The sequence below is a fragment of the Nerophis ophidion genome, linkage group LG24, assembly GCF_033978795.1.
Source record: "Nerophis ophidion isolate RoL-2023_Sa linkage group LG24, RoL_Noph_v1.0, whole genome shotgun sequence".
NCBI classification, from domain to species: Eukaryota; Metazoa; Chordata; class Actinopteri; order Syngnathiformes; family Syngnathidae; genus Nerophis; species Nerophis ophidion.
Window position 1 is genome coordinate 33683345 of NC_084634.1, and position 16358 is coordinate 33699702.

General features: G+C 40.5%; 1 protein-coding gene across 1 annotated transcript; it reads right to left on the bottom strand.

The window, feature by feature from the left end:
* Positions 1 to 3815: 3815 nt before the first annotated feature.
* Positions 3816 to 15959, bottom strand: mrpl19 (mitochondrial ribosomal protein L19). Its single transcript, XM_061885798.1, has 6 exons — positions 15820 to 15959; positions 15551 to 15674; positions 10533 to 10651; positions 8468 to 8602; positions 8205 to 8386; positions 3816 to 4150 (listed from the first exon to the last, which is right to left on the bottom strand). The coding sequence occupies exons 1-6, from the start codon at positions 15896 to 15898 to the stop codon at positions 3917 to 3919; spliced, it is 873 nt and encodes a 290-aa protein (XP_061741782.1). The 5' UTR covers positions 15899 to 15959; the 3' UTR covers positions 3816 to 3916.
* Positions 15960 to 16358: the final 399 nt, after the last annotated feature.

Here is a 16358-nt window from a genome sequence, read left to right on the forward strand (position 1 = left end):
AGCTCTCCAAGTTTTGAACTGCATACAGATCAAACCTGAATGAGGTGCAGTCCATTTCATTTATTTATTTTTTTTACCAGAGGTTGTACATGGACAGAGTTGTTTTACTTATTTTACTAGCTTATAAATGAATTAACAAACCGAACTTTACATTATGTGTATATGCGAATGGCTAGTCGAATGTTTTTTGACAAATGTACATGGATATGCAAAGTTGTTTGTTTTTTACCTAAGCAAATGAAGAAAAAAACCCGTTACATTGTATGTGAATGGACAGTCGGATGTTTTCTATCATGTGTATGCGAATAGAGAGAATGGAAGGTCAGAAGCATGTTTATATTATGTTTGCAAATGCACAGAAACACATGTTTACAAGACTGTGACTATGAAATGAATGGACTGACAGATGCTTGAAATACATGTAAGTGTGAATGCAAAGGGTAGATGTTTTACATTGTGTGTATGCGAATGGATGGTCGGTGTGGACGTCAGACTGGCATTTGCAATATGGGGCTTGTTAATGGCCAATCATATTTTTGCACAGTGTGTATGTGGTCGGGGGTGGGGCGGAGGCGGGGTTTGGGGCGTAGTTAAGAGGGGTGGAGTATCATTCACCAACTTGAGTATTTCATATATATATATATATGTATATATGTATGAAATACTTGACTTTCAGTGAATTCTAACTGTATATATTTTAAGTATAAAATAAATAGTTGAATTTCCGACGGCACCTATCAAATACACAGTAATAAAAACACAGTTCTACTAACTGTGCTTGCTGGTTACTAAAAAACAACAACACTTACCTTTCACTATTTGAGTAACCTATTTGAGCGATCCCCGAATCCGGGAACATATCCTTCACGGATTTGTTGTAGGCATCCGCAAATAAGAACAGGATGCTGCTTCCAGCTATTAGCATAGCCATCTTTATCTCAGCATAAGTTACACCATCGGGTCTCCATTTTGCGAGGCGGCCCATAATACTGGGTTGTGAACGATGCTGCGCTGTGGACGCTTTGTGCTTCGCTGACCGTTCATGAAAATCCGGGATGGTTGGCAAGTACGTATTCAATGTACAGTAGATGGCTGTATTGTCCTGTTTAAGAGGGTCACAACATTGCTGAGTCAGGTTCTCATGGAGCTGGAGGGGGTGTGGCCTCCAACTCCGCCTGAATTTCGGGAGATTTTCGGGAGAACATTTGTCTTGGGAGGTTTTCGGGAGAGGCGCTGAATTTCGGGAGTCTCCCGGAAAATCCGGGAGGGTTGGCAAGTATGCATATTGGCTTTGTGCGCGTGTAGGAATAAATGTTTTACTTCTGCGTTCAAATGCTGTGACAGATGTTTTTCTACAGACTATGTTTATTTGTGAATGGACAGACCTATGCTTACTGTTTTAGTATGCAAGTGGACAACCCAAATGTCTATGTCGATAAACATTTACAATGTGTACATACAAGTGTTCAGAAAGTGTAAATGGTAAATGAATGGAGTCTAGTTATTCTGTGTAAAAGTGAATGGACAGTAAAGTGATTATGTTTTCTTAAAAGGCCTACTGAAATGAGATGTTCTTATTTAAACGGGGATAGCAGGTCCATTCTATGTGTCATACTTGATCATTTCGCAATATTGCCATATTTTTGCTGAAAGGATTCAGTAGATAACATCGACGATAAAGTTTTTTGCAACTTTTAGTCGCTAACAGACAAGCCCTGCCTTTACCAGAAGTCGCAGACGATGACGTCACCCGTTGATGGCTCCTCACATCCTCACATTGTTTTTAATGGGAGCCTTCAACAAAAAGAGCTATTCAGACCGAGAAAACGACAATTCCCCCATTAATTTGAGCGGGGACAAAAAGATTCGTGTTTGAGGATATTGATAGCGACGAACTAGAAAAAAATAAATTCAGATGTTTTCAGACACATTTACTAGGATAATCCTGAGAAATCCCTTATCTTTATATTGTGCATCTAGTGTTTTACTGAGTTTAATAGTATCTGATAGTCGGAAGGGTGTATCCACGGGTATGTTGACGCCGTTGTCAGATGGAAGTCGACGGCAGCTGTATGGACGGCACAAGCTCAGCTGATCTCCGGTAGGTGGCGACTTTTTACCACAATTTTCTCACCGGAAACTGCTGGTTGACATTTGGTCGGGATCCATGTTCGCTTGACCACTCTGATCCGGGAATTTTAAACGAGGAATCACCTTGTGTTTGTGTGGCTAAAGGCTAAAGCTTTCCAACTCCATCTTTCAACTTTGACTTCTCTATTATTAATTGAACAAATTGCAAAAGATTCAGCAACACAGATGTTCAAAATACTGTGTAATTATGCGGTTAAAGCAGACGACATTTAGCTGTGTGTGTGCGCAGCGCTAATATTTCCTAACAGTCCGTGACGTCAAGCGTACACGTCATAATTACGCGACGTTTTCAACAGGACACTTCGCGGGAAATTTAAAATTGCAATTTAGTAAATAAAAAGGCCGTATTGGCATGTGTTGCAATGTTAATATTTCATCATTGATATATAAACTATCAGACTACGTGGTCGGATGTAGTGGCTTTCAGTAGGCCTTTAAGGTCCAAAAAGTAGCAGTTTTACATACCAGAGTGATGTAGGTTTGTTTGTGTCAAACAAACCTACACGCTCCGCCTACCGGTCCCACGGGCGAGCATGAATGGAGCGTATCTGGTTTCCTGACAAGACAGGCCAATCCAGACGTTTGCAGTTGCCGTTGTTGGGAGGTGTCCGTCTGTGAATGCTGATATGATAGCCTGTCTCTGAGCTGCAGTTGTGCGTGTGTTTGATCTACTTTCCCAGCCAGGGGCTTTAACTTCACTCCAGGTGCATAGAAGTCAACCTGAGGGCACGAGAGGAACACACAGTTGAGATCCAGCTCTCCTCCCCTACACACGTGCACACACGAACACTGTCCTTGAAGCACTAACTGTGTGCTTTAAACTGGTTTGCCAGTTGCGCTATGGTTGTGGAGAAACTCGGCATGTTGCAGGATAAACATCCCCCGTTCCTGCCTCTGCACGTGAACATAGGGGGGGGGGGGATAAAGCGAGATGGTGGTGGAGTGACTGCTGGGTGATTTACTGTACACAAAAGCAGCTGCAACTCCAAAGAGTTCATTTCGAGGCAGTTCGACAGGTGGATATTTAGGGGGAAAACATTCCTCGACGGGCTGAAAAAGAGATTTTGTGTACATTGATGCTAAAAGTGGTTTAAAGACGTTAACTGTCACTCAGAACACTTGATCACGACTCCTTGTGGATGTCTCCATCTGTGTGGTCCATAATGAGCTGGTCAACATCTGCTCCTCCAGCATTAAAGGCCATTTTGTCTTCATATCATCCTGTTAGATAGAGCCATTCGAGTGCAGGGACTCGTTCGGTGTGTTTATACACACATTAGCTCAGGGCAGACATAACATACGGAGGGAAAGTGTTTTTATACCAGCCAAGCGACGCGCTAACATACCTTCTCAACACCACAATTTTCCATCCACAACAGTAAAACCCTACTGGGTGTCCTTGGTGCGTTTTCTCTGAATACCATGCTTATATGTAGTCAAATCTGCATCTTATGCTGAAAGGTTCCTTTTATGGTTTAACGCCTATGGAGAGCACTAAGCTTACTTTGTTTATTCAACTGGAAAAATGTGGCATGAGTTTCTCTGCAAATACAGAGGCTTGGTTATGCAACTGCTGATGCATCCATCATACGAAGGGAAACAATACCATCTAGTGTCTGGGTTGCATTACTACATGTGTGCAAACAAACGCATGCAAGTGTTGGTAGACTGTGAAGCGGCATTTATTGGTTGAAAATTGAAAAACTGACCATAGTCCGGACATGTTCATGAAGTCATGTATCTCAAGGAGACTGATTTTGGCATCTTAGTCTGCTTTCAACTTAGTCATCTCCTCCTGGATCTCACTGTAAATGTCCTTCTCCAGCTTGGAGGTGTCGTACTCCTTCAACATGTCGTACTCCTGCCAAGGCCTTGCCCATTTCTGAGCTTCCTCCATCTTCGCTGGGGAGATGCACTTATCGAAGGCTATGCCCTGGATTTTGTACTTCGGGTGCTCCCAGTGTTTGGACCATGGTCTTGGTCGCATTTTAACTTTATTCTGGGTGGGAGAAGAATGAAGATGTGAAAAATATCTTATGATGGACTTTCTAGACATGACAGTGACTACCGGACTGTTTCAGAATATTAGAATACTGTGATAAAGTCCTTTATTTTCTGTAACGCAACTAAAAACATTAAAATGTCATTAATTCTGGATTCATTACACATCAACTGAAATATTGCAAGCCTTTTATTTTTTTAATATTGCTGATTATGGCATACAGATTAAGAAAACTCAAAAATCCTATCTCAAAAAATTTGAATTTCCTCAGACCAAGTAAAAAAAAGGATTTATAACAGCAAAACAAAACCAAACATTTGAAAATGTCAATTAATGCACTCAGTACTTGGTTGGGAATCCTTTTGCATGGATTACTGCATCAATGTGCCGTGGCATGGGGTTCAGGTCAGGGGAGTTGGCAGGCCAATCGACCACAGTATTGCCAAGGTCAGTACACCAGTTACTGGTGGTTTTGGCACTCTGGGCAGGTGCCAGATCATGCTGGAAAATGAAATCCTCATCTCTATGGAGATGATTCCATTTTCCAACTCCCCTGACCTGAACCCCAAAGAGAATATGTAGGGTATTGTGAAGAAAAAGCTGAAAGACACCAGACCCAATAATGCAAATGAGCTAAAGGCCGCCATTGAAGCATCCTGGGCATCCATAACACCTCAGCAATACCACAGGCTGATTGCCTCCATGCCACGCCGCATTGATGCAGTAATCCGTGCAAAAGTATTCCCAACCAAGTACTGAGTGCATAAATTGACATTTTCAAATGTTTGATTTTGTTTTGCTGTTATAAATCTTTTTTTTTACGTTGTCTGAGGAAATATTTGAATTTTTTAGATATATTTCTTTATTTTTCTTAAGCTGTATGCCATAATCAGCAATATTAAAATAATACAATTCTTGCAATATTTCTGTTGATGCGTAGTGAATCCAGAATGTATGACGTTTTAATGTTTTAAGTTGCATTACAGAAAATAAAGGACTTTATCACAATATTCTAATATTCTAACACAGTCCTGTATAACAGTGGTTCTCAACCTTTTTTCAGTGACGTACCCCCTGTGAACATTTTTTAAATTCAAGTACCCCCTAATCAGAGCAAAGCATTTTTGGTTGAAAAAAGGAGATAAAGAAGTAAAATCAGTTTCTGATTTCTTAAATTGTATAACAGTGCAAAATATTTCTCATTTGTAGTGGTCTTTCTTGAACTATTTGGAAAAAAATATGTAAAAATAACAAAAAACTTGTTGAAAAATAATCAACTTAAAGTGCCCTCTTTGAGGATTGTAGTAAAGAACCATCTGGATTCATGAACTTAATTCCAAACATTTATCCACAAAAAAATAAATCTTTAACATCAATATTTATGGAACATGTCCACAAAAAATCTAGCTGTCAATACTGAATATTGCATTGTTGTATTTTTTTTTCACAGTTTATGAACTTACATTCATATTTTGTTGAAGTATTATTCAATAAATATATTTATAAAGGATTTTTGAATTGTTGCTATGTTTAGAATACTTTGAAAAAATCTCACGTACCCCTTGGCCTACCTTCAAGTACCCCCAGGTGTACCCCCATTTGAGAACCACTGCTGTATAAGAAAGTATCAACTAAAAAAGTCAGTCCCTCCAGGGTTTTGTAGGCTTATATTTTGTGATTATTGTGCCCTGAACTTGCAAGTCGCGGCAAATGTTCAAATGTGTTGAAGCTCTTTGAATAGGGCATGATTAACCAATGTTTAATCTTTTTTTTTTTTTTACTTTAAGGCACTTAAAGGGGAACTGCAACTTTGGGGGGAAATTTGGCAATCATTTATAATCCTTATGTAAGAACATGCATGTTTTTATTTTTGTTTTATGTATTCAAAATAGTAAACAAATGCGATCCAAAGTCTGCTTACAATGGAGCCTAAGGAAGTCGCTCTAATCCGCCTACAATGCCAGTACAACACATCCAAACACCTTCATTAAGGTTTCATTTACACAATATAAGTATATATGTAACGTAGTAAAAGGCACACACATAAAATTTGTATTGACAAGTGGTAGAAAATGGATAGATAGATGAATGATATAATTTGATCATACACGGCACATTAATTTAAAAAACACATTGACGTTGGCTTTTTTTCCTTCTAACATCATTGATTACTACTCAGTGCAAATTTCACAAGAGCCAACGAACATAAAACATCCCCTACTGTACAATGTCTTCTGTCCTTAGAATGTGGATTTATAGAATCTTGTTATATTCCTGTTTTAGATGTAGAATGACTCTTAATCCTTGAAGAAAAAAGGGTGCAACCAAGCGTCTTTTCTTGTTGTTCTCGCCATTTCCAAGTCTAAATTGGCTGTCAAAGTGTACAAACTTGTTGGAATACGTCCTCATCTTTCTACTATCCAAGGGAGAGGCATGCTTTATGATCAACAATTAACTTCCACGAGCAAGGAAGCAGCATTACCACCCGATGTAAATCTAGACACTAGCTTGGATCACGGAAACACGAAAATAGGTTTTCTGTATTAGCACATAAAATAACAATATCCTTCATACTTTGATAATGTTGAAGTTTTTAAATTGGTATTTATTGGGTTTTATGGGCAAAATACAGGAGCTACAATTGGCTCCGATGTAGGCGGCATTTTTTTCCCGAGTTAGAATGCAAAAAAAATAATACATCTGATGTCATGTCTCTCATAATGATTGTGAACTATAGGCAAAATTCCAAAAATGATGCAGTTCCACTTTAATTTGACAATTCCATCCATCCATTTTCTACCGCTTATTCCCTTTGGGCTGGCGGGCCTGTGGCATTGCTGAGGTGTTATGGATGCCCAGGATGCTTCAATAGCGGCCTTCAGCTCATTTGCATTATTGGTTCTGGTGTCTTTCAGCTTCTTCTTCACAATACCCCACAAATTCTCTTTGGGGTTTAGGTCAGGAGAGTTGGCAGGCCAATGGAGGACAGTAATGCCATGGTCAGTACACCAGTTACTGCTGGTTTTGGCACTGTGAGCAGGTGCCAGATCATGCTGTAAAATGAAATGATCATCTCCATAGAGCTTTACAACACATGGAAGCATGTACACAGCTGCATTGACTCTGGATTTGATAAAACACAGTGGACCAAAACCAGCAGCTGACATGGCTCCCCAAACCATTGCTGACTGAGGGAACTTCCGTTGTCTAGAGTTCAGGAGTGGCTTGACCATGGGAATACGGCTATTGAAGCTGTATCTGTTGAAAAGCTCTATGGAGAGGATTTAATTTTCCAGCATGATCTGGCACCTGCTCACAGTGCCAAAACCACCAGTAACTGGTCTATTGACCATGGCATTACTGTCCTCCATTGGCCTGCCAACTCTCCTGACCTAAACCCCATAGAGAATTTGTAGGGTATTGTAAAGAAGAAGCTGAAAGACACCAGACCCAATAATGCAAATGAGCTGAAGGCCACTATTGAAGCATCCTGTGCATCCATAACACCTCAGCAATGCCACAGGCCGATTGCCTCCATGCCACGCCGCATTGATGCAGTAATCTGTGCAAAAGGATTCCCAACCAGGTACTGAGTGCGTTAATTAACATTTTCAAATGTTTGATTCTGTTTTGCTGTTATACATCTTTTTTTTTTAACTTGGTCTGAGGAAATATTCTAATTTTTTGAGATAGGATTTTTGAGTTTTCTTAAGATGTATGCCATAATCAGCAATATTAAAATAATAAAAGGCTTGCAATATTTCAGTTGATGTGTAATGAATCCAGAATGTATGACATGTTCATGTTTTAGTTGCATTACAGAAAATAAAGGACTTTATCACAATATTCTAATTTTCTGAGACAGTCCTGTATATTGTTATTGCAAGAGGCTGAAACACATATTGCTCATCCCTACTGCACAGTAATCCATGTTTTGAGATTGGGACAGTTTGACTGTGGAACAGATCTTTTCTATATCCATTAGTTACTATGGGAAAATTGGAGTCAAAATCCAGGCAAATTTAATATGTACTTTAGTTTGCTGTCTCACCGTGTTAACAGGTACTTCTCCAGCCGGGGAAAAGGGAATCGGCTTCATGTTCGGATCCACTGTGCTGTAAACGGGAAGGGCGTCCCTCAGGTACATCAGGTTGTCATCCAGCCGCTTCTCCAGCTTCAACACCTGGATCTCCTGAATGCGTGGGTTGTACAGCTCATAGCAGTACTCCACACCTAAATCATTCAAGCAGGCCGTTAGCATTCACACTTTGTATTTTGAAGGGGAAAAAGAAGAAAGTAGAGAAATGAAGACACCTTGGTTATTGATGATGTTCCTCAGGACAAATGTAGCTCCAAGACCTTTCCCCCCTCTTTGGATGCATAGGCCAACAAAGTGGTTTGTTTTACCACTGGCATTGGGGTCAGACATGGTCACGGCAAGAATGCTGCCTATAAAAAATAAATAGAAAACAATACAGTACAGATAGTGATAGGCAGCAACATGCTACAAGTAGTGACTATCTGCAATAATTTGTAGGCCAATATTTCATTGAGAAAAAATGATCCGCCCAGGTCTATATACGAGCCCAAAAATCTCATTTTGGAATAGAATGGATCCCCCGATACTACGTTATCAAAAAAAAAAGAAAGATTTGTCGAGTGATTATCCGTCGGTCACGTTCCCTGACATGTCAAACTATGTGGAGATACAGATTTGATGGAGGCCTACAACTTATTTGTGTGTGGCTGGGTCAAGGGAATTGATATCAAAACTTTGTTTGAAAGTAAAAATCTGTGTTTGGGACTCGTCTGTATCCCCCAGTATGCACACACAATTCCGAGATGCTATGTCGGGAATGATTTATTGACGTAACAGACTGTACAAAAAGAAACCTGCTCAGTTTGTCCGTAGTCGGCATGTAGTGGAAGTAGGGCTGGGCGATATACCAGAGCTCTATATTGGTTTCCCGCAGCGCTTTGTTGCTAAGGCGGCCGCCTTAACAACAAAGAGCCACCGCATAAACTAACATTTTAACAAGCTGCTCGGCTTAGTTCTGCCTCTGCCTCTGTCAGTATGTCTATGCAGCACCCAGCATTGTCCCACCCACAGAACCATCTGATTGGTTACACACAGAGCGGCAACAGCCAATCAGCAGAAAGTTGTTCAGCGGGTGAGCATAATTCAGCGGACTCTCCCCAAATTATAATAAACACCTTCCTGTCAACTACTAGTAACATCACTATGAGCCCGTTGACGTTCTAGAAATATAAGCGGCAGATCAGCTCGCTCGTAGTCCTTGAGGTGATCGGCTAATTAGCTTTTAGCGTAACGTTAGCTCATTTTGCGGTGTGTGTGTGTGTTACGGACAGCAAAGCCCTGGACGTCTGAGAGAAAGACAAGCATTATTGACCTACATGAACAAAGTTATTTCACTTTAATTTTTTCTGTGTTGATTGAGCTGTGTTGAAGCAGCAAAAAAGGACATTGTTTTAAATGTAGAGTTTCTGTCTCTGATGGTTGAAATAATAATGTAACTTCATCCTAAATGGTAAATAGGTTGTACTTGTATAGTGCTTTTCTACCCCTTTTTAAGGAGCCCATAGCGCTTTGACAGTATTTCCACATTCACCCATTCACACACTGACGGCGGGAGCTGGCATGCAAGGCACTCATCAGGAGCAAAGGTGAAGTGTCTTGCCCAAGGACACGACGGACGTGACTAGGATGGTAGAAGGTGGGGATTTAACCAGTAACCCTCAGATTGCTAGCACAGCCACTCTACCAACTTTGCCACGCCGAAGCCTACATGAACTCCATGGTGTTCAGGGATGAGTAGTCTCTCTTATTGCTATTGTACTATTTTTTCAGCTATAGTTAGTAATGTAGCAGCCCAGTTTTGAATGGCAGGGTCCCTGCTATCACATGTCGATAAAAATATAACATTAACATAATAAAAATCTACCACAGGCTTCCCAAATGCTGTAATAAATTATGCATGATGAGTTAAACATATGTCAGCATGTGGCCCCACTTATAAGTCTTTTTTTGAAACGCTTATTGCTAACTTAAATAATAATGATAAAATAAATACAAAAACTCCCTCTATCAAAATGTAACAATACAGATAAAGGCATCATAAAAATGACAAAAATATATAATGTCAGCATGCATTTGCTTTGGAACCCCTGCCTCGGAAAAAAATAATGTATGCCCTGGTGCCCTAAAAAATGAGCCCTCCTTTAAGGCAACACCTACCCTGACCTCAAAAAGTTAAAATTGGAGACCTGACGTTTGCCTTTAACACAGTGTAACTAGGAGCTCAGCTTACTACATTTCCCAAGTAGTTTTTCCATCACGGAGTACAGACATCCTGCTTACCCACGTAGAATTCCGGAAGGTCAATTATGCTCCTCCTGCGGACCATGTCTTTCCTCTCCATGTAAAACTTCAGCGGGTTTGTCCTTTGGCGAGGCGGGATAAACTCTGGGCTCAGGAACCTAACAATTATCACAAAACAGACACAATTGAAGTTGGAGGAACAGTGTGTCTGTTAGTGTTAGCATGTAGCCTTAGCATGTGTTTGTAGTGTTAGCATATGATAGTGGCATTAGCATGTGTCTGTCAGTGTTAGCATGTGTTTGTAGCATTAGCATGTGTTAGTGGCGTTAGCATGTGTAAGTAGTATTAGCATGAGTTTGTAGCGTTAGCATGTGTTAGTATTGTTAGCATGTGTCTATCAGTGTTAGCCTGTGTTTTTAGCTTCAGCATGTGTTTGTAGTGTTAGCATGTGTTTGTAGCGTAAACGTGTTTGTAGTTGTTAGAATGTGTTTGTAATATTAGCATGTGTTTGTAGCGTTAGCATGGGTTGTAGCGTTATCATTTGTCCATTCGTGTTAGCATGTGTTTTGAAACCAAGTATGTGTTTGTAGCATTAGCACGTGTTTGTAATAATAGCATGTGTTTATAGGGTTAGCATTAGTTTGTAACGTTAGCATGTGTTTGTAGCGTAAGCATGTGTTTGTAGTGTTAGCATGTGTTAGTAGCGTTAGAATGTGTCCGTCAATAATTAGTACGTGTTTATAGGGTTAGGATGTGTTTGTAGTGTTAGCATATGATAGTAGTGTTAACATGTGTTTGGAGCATTAGAATGTGTCTATTAGTGTTAGCATGTGTTTGTAGTGTTAGCATGTGCTTGTAGCATTAGCATGTGTTTGTAATGTTAGCATTTATTAGTAGCATTAGCATGTATTTATAGTGCTAGCATGTGTTTGTAGTGTTAGCATGTGTTTGTAATGTTAGCATTTGTTAGTAGCAATAGCATGTGTTTGTGGCTTTAGCATGTGTCTAATAGTGTTAGCATGTGTTTGTAGCGTTAGCATGTGTTTGTAATGTTAGCGTGTGTTTGTTATGTTAGCATTTGTTATTAGCGATAGCATGTGTTTGTGGCGTTGGCATGTTTGTGGCGTTAGCATGTGTCTATCAGTGTTAGCATGTGTTTGTAGCGTTAGCATGTGTTTGTAATGTTAGCATGTGTTTGTTATGTTAACATTTGTTAGTAGCAATAGCATGTGTTTGTGGCGTTGGCATGTTTGTGGCGTTAGCATGTGTTTGTGGCATTGGCATGTTTGTGGCATTAGCATGTGTCTATTAGTGTTAGCATGTGTTGGTAGCGTTAGCATGTGTCTGTAGTGTTAGCATGTGTCTGTAGCGATAGCATGTGTTTGTGGCGTTGGCATGTTTGTGGTGTTAGCAGGTGTTTGTAGATTTAGCATGTCTGTAGCGTTAGCATGTGTCTGTAGCGATAGCATGTGTTTGTGGCGTTGGCATGTTTGTGGCGTTGGCAGGTGTTTGTAGCTTTAGCATGTCTGTAGCGTTAGCATGTGTTTGTGGCGTTAGCATGTGTCTATTAGTGTTAGCATGTGTTGGTAGCGTTAGCATGTGTCTGTAGTGTTAGCATGTGTCTGTAGCGATAGCATGTGTTTGTGGCGTTGGCATGTTTGTGGTGTTAGCAGGTGTTTGTAGATTTAGCATGTCTGTAGCGTTAGCATGTGTCTGTAGCAATAGCATGTGTTTGTGGCGTTGGCATGTTTGTGGCGTTGGCAGGTGTTTGTAGCTTTAGCATGTCTGTAGCGTTAGCATGTGTTTGTGGCGTTAGCATATGTCTGTAGCGTTAGCATGTGTCTGTAGCGTTGGCATGTGTCTGTAGTTTTAGAATGTGTTTGTAGTGTTAGCATGTGTCTATTAGTGTTAGCATGTATTTGTAGCATTAGCATGTGTTTATATTGTTGGCATGTTTGTGGCGTTAGCATGTGTTTGTAGCGTTAGCATGTGTATGTGTCGTTGGCATGTTTGTGGCATTAGCATGTGTCTATTAGTGTTAGCATGTGTTTGTAGCGTTAGCATGTGTTTGTAGTGTTAGCATGTGTCTGTAGCGATAGCATGTGTTTGTGGCGTTGGCATGTTTGTGGCGTTAGCAGGTGTTTGTAGCTTTAGCATGTCTGTAGCGTTAGCATGTGTCTGTAGCGATAACTTGTGTTTGTGGTGTTGGCATGTGTATGTAGCGTTAGCATGTGTCTGTGGCGATAGCATGTTTGTGGCGTTGGCATGTTTGTGGCGTTAGCAGGTGTTTGTAGCTTTAGCATGTCTGTAGCGTTAGCATGTGTCTGTAGCGATAGCATGTGTTTGTGGTGTTAGCATGTGTATGTAGCGTTAGCATGTGTATGTAGCGTTAGCATGTGTCTGTGGCGATAGCATGTGTTTGTGGCGTTGGCATGTTTGTGGCGTTGGCAGGTGTTTGTAGCTTTAGCATGTCTGTAGCGTTAGCATGTGTTTGTGGCGTTAGCATATGTCTGTAGCGTTAGCATGTGTCTGTAGCGTTGGCATGTCTGTAGTTTTAGAATGTGTTTGTAGTGTTAGCATGTGTCTATTAGCGTTAGCATGTATTTGTAGCATTAGCATGTGTTTATAGTGTTGGCATGTTTGTGGCGTTAGCATGTGTTTGTAGCGTTAGCACGTGTTTGTGGCGTTGGCATGTTTGTGGCATTAGCATGTGTCTATTAGTGTTAGCATGTGTTTGTAGCGTTAGCATGTGTTTGTAGTGTTAGCATGTGTCTGTAGCGATAGCATGTGTTTGTGGCGTTGGCATGTTTGTGGCGTTAGCAGGTGTTTGTAGCTTTAGCATGTCTGTAGCGTTAGCATGTGTCTGTAGCGATAACTTGTGTTTGTGGTGTTAGCATGTGTATGTAGCGTTAGCATGTGTCTGTGGCGATAGCATGTTTGTGGCGTTGGCATGTTTGTGGCGTTAGCAGGTGTTTGTAGCTTTAGCATGTCTGTAGCGTTAGCATGTGTCTGTAGCGATAGCATGTGTTTGTGGTGTTAGCATGTGTATATAGCGTTAGCATGTGTATGTAGCGTTAGCATGTGTCTGTGGCGATAGCATGTGTTTGTAGTGTTAGCATGTGTCTATTAGTGTTAGCATGTGTTTAAAGCGTTAGCATATGTTTATAGTGTTAGCATGTGTTAGTAGCGTTAGCATGTGTTTGTAGCGTTAGCATGTGTTTGTAGCGTTAGCATGTGTTAGTAGCTCTAGCATGCGTTTGTAACGTTAGCATGTATTTGTAGCGTTATTCGTCTATTAGTGTCAGCATGTGTTTTTAACACAAGTACCGTATTTCTTTGAATTGCCGCAGGGCATATAGTATGCGCCTGCCTTGAATTACTGCCGGGTCAAACCCGCTTCGCAAAATAATTAGCGCATGCTTAGTATTACCGCCTTGTCAAACTCGTGACGTCACGAGTGACACTTCCCCTGTCATCATTTTCAAAATGGAGGAGGCTGATTTCAATACCGGTAATTTGAAATCGCATACAGGGAAGACGATTAAGAACTATTCAGTAGGATTTAAAGGCTGATAGTTTATATATCAATGATGAAATATTAACATTGCAACACATGTCAATAAGGCCTTTTTAGTTTACTAAATTGCAATTTTAAATTTCCCGCAGAGTTTCTTGTTGAAAACGTCACGGAATGATGACGGGTGCGCGTGACGTCACGGACTATCAGGAAATTTTAGCTCAGCACCAGTTACGGCTAAAAGTCGTCTCTTTTCATCGCGTAATTACACAGTAATTTGGACATCTGTGTTGCTGAATCTTTTGCAATTTGTTCAATTAATAATGGAGACGTCAAAGAAGAATGCTGTTGGTGGAAAGCAGTGGATTGCAGCTGCCTTTAGCACCGAGACAGAGCTGGTGTTTCTTTGTTTTTAACACAGAGTGGTCAAGCAAACAAGTTTCTCTACGTCAATCAGCAAGTTTTTGGATGGGAAAATTGTGATGTATACCTTACCGGAGACATCATTGGATTATTCATCCTCCTGCAGTAGCTTTTTAAAAGGCTCGGCTTCTCTCTGAGACACTGGCGTGTTCACCGCAGCCATCCGACCTCGAGGTATGTCTTTACAACCTCACTAAAACACTATTAAAACAACAATAAGAAGATAAGGGATCTTCCAGAATTATCCTTGTAAATGTGTCTAATTACATCTGAAACGGCCGTCACTTTTTATTTTATTATTATTATTTTTTTTTGTAGTCCTTTGCTATCAATATCATCATCCAGGAATCTTTCAACCTCGCTCAAATTAATGGGGCGGAATAGCTCGGTTGGTAGAGCGGCCGTGCCAGCAACTTGAGGGTTGCAGGTTCGATTCCCGCTTCCCCCATCTTAGTCACTGCCGTTGTGTCCTTGGGCAAGACACTTTACCCACCTGCTCCCAGTGCCACCCACACTGGTTTAAAAATGTAACTTAGATATTGGGTTTCACTATGTAAAGCGCTTTGAGTCGCTAGAGAAAAGCGCTATATAAATATAATTCACTAATGGAAAAAATAGTCGTTTTCTCAATCCAAATAGCTCTTACTGCTGGTGGCTCACATTATAAACAATGTGAGGAGCCCTCACACTTGTGACATCATCGTCTGTGACTTCCGGAACAGGCAAGGCTTTTTTGTCAGCACCAAAAGTTGTGAACTTTATCGTCGATGTTCTCTACTAAATCCTTTCAGCAAAAATATGGCGATATCGCAAAATGATCAAGTATGACACATAGAATGGACCTGCTATCCCCGTTTGAATAAGAAAACCTCATTTCAGTAGGCCTTTAAGAGCTATTCAGTAGGATTTAAGGTCCAAGCTTACATCACACTCAAATTTTTACTGCTTGCCTTTGGTAAGTGCCGGAGTGAGAAGAGGTTTTAAAATAATTAATACCCCGGTGGCAATTCAAGGAAATACGGTATGTGTTTGAAGTTATGAGTTTGTAATGTTAGCATGTGTTTTTAGCATTAGCATGTGTTTGTAATGCTAGCATGTGTTAGCAGCGTTAGCATACTTCCGTAAAGCAGCCGCTGTCTGTGTTCTGTCTATAATGACAGGCTTCGCCGGAGGGGTAAATTTCGGCGGTTGCTTGCTGGCATCTACGTCGGCCAGACTACAACTGGACGTGGACAAGAACCCTGGAAACAAGGACAAGCCGTATAAAATGGATAGAACTTAATATAGCTATCCGCGATAGCAACATTAGCTCGCCAGGGGCACACAGTACAATTTGCACCCCTGTTTCTTTTAACATACAATTCCTCACTATGAATATTAACTTACGTTCATGTCGGAGTTGTACTTTTCCTAACAATCTAGCTGAAAAGACACATTTATCGAGCCATTTAGTACAGACTGCCATCTTTGACCTTCTAGTGTATGTTGCGTAAGGAAGCCCGTGAGGAACGATACGTTGCCAGATGGGAAATGACACGTTATCGTACAAGAATCTTTAGTTAGTTTAGTTTATTCTTCTTTCGGTCAGTGGTCAACAAAATAAACAAACCGTTTTACGTTCATAAATTTGAGAATTATGAAAATGTCTTATTTTGGGGGAAATTGTCGTAAATACCAGCAAAATATTACTACAGACTTTGCATAGATTGGTTATAGTACTTGTGTGTATTTAGTAAATTAACAGCACTGTTGAAAAAAAGATTGCCATTGGCAACAGTGCCAAAAAGAGTATTTAAGAGGTCGAATTATCATACATCATTATATTGTTTTAGTTATTGCTCAAAAAAAGGGTAAAAGAATGTCACACATGACAATTAGTGTACGTCTGGCAACTTCGACAGTACTATGTGAGATTGAAGTTGCAA

Excerpts from the sequence above, each read along its gene's own strand:
- mrpl19 (XM_061885798.1), bottom strand. The coding sequence starts at position 15,898 with ATGGCAGTCTGTACTAAATGGCTCGATAAATGTGTCTTTTCAGCTAGA. Across the intron at positions 15,675-15,819 it reads AGTACAACTCCGACATGAAC|GGTTCTTGTCCACGTCCAGT; the intron begins GTAAGTTAATAT and ends CCTTGTTTCCAG. Across the intron at positions 8,603-10,532 it reads CCTTCCGGAATTCTACGTGG|GCAGCATTCTTGCCGTGACC; the intron begins GTAAGCAGGATG and ends TATTTTTTATAG.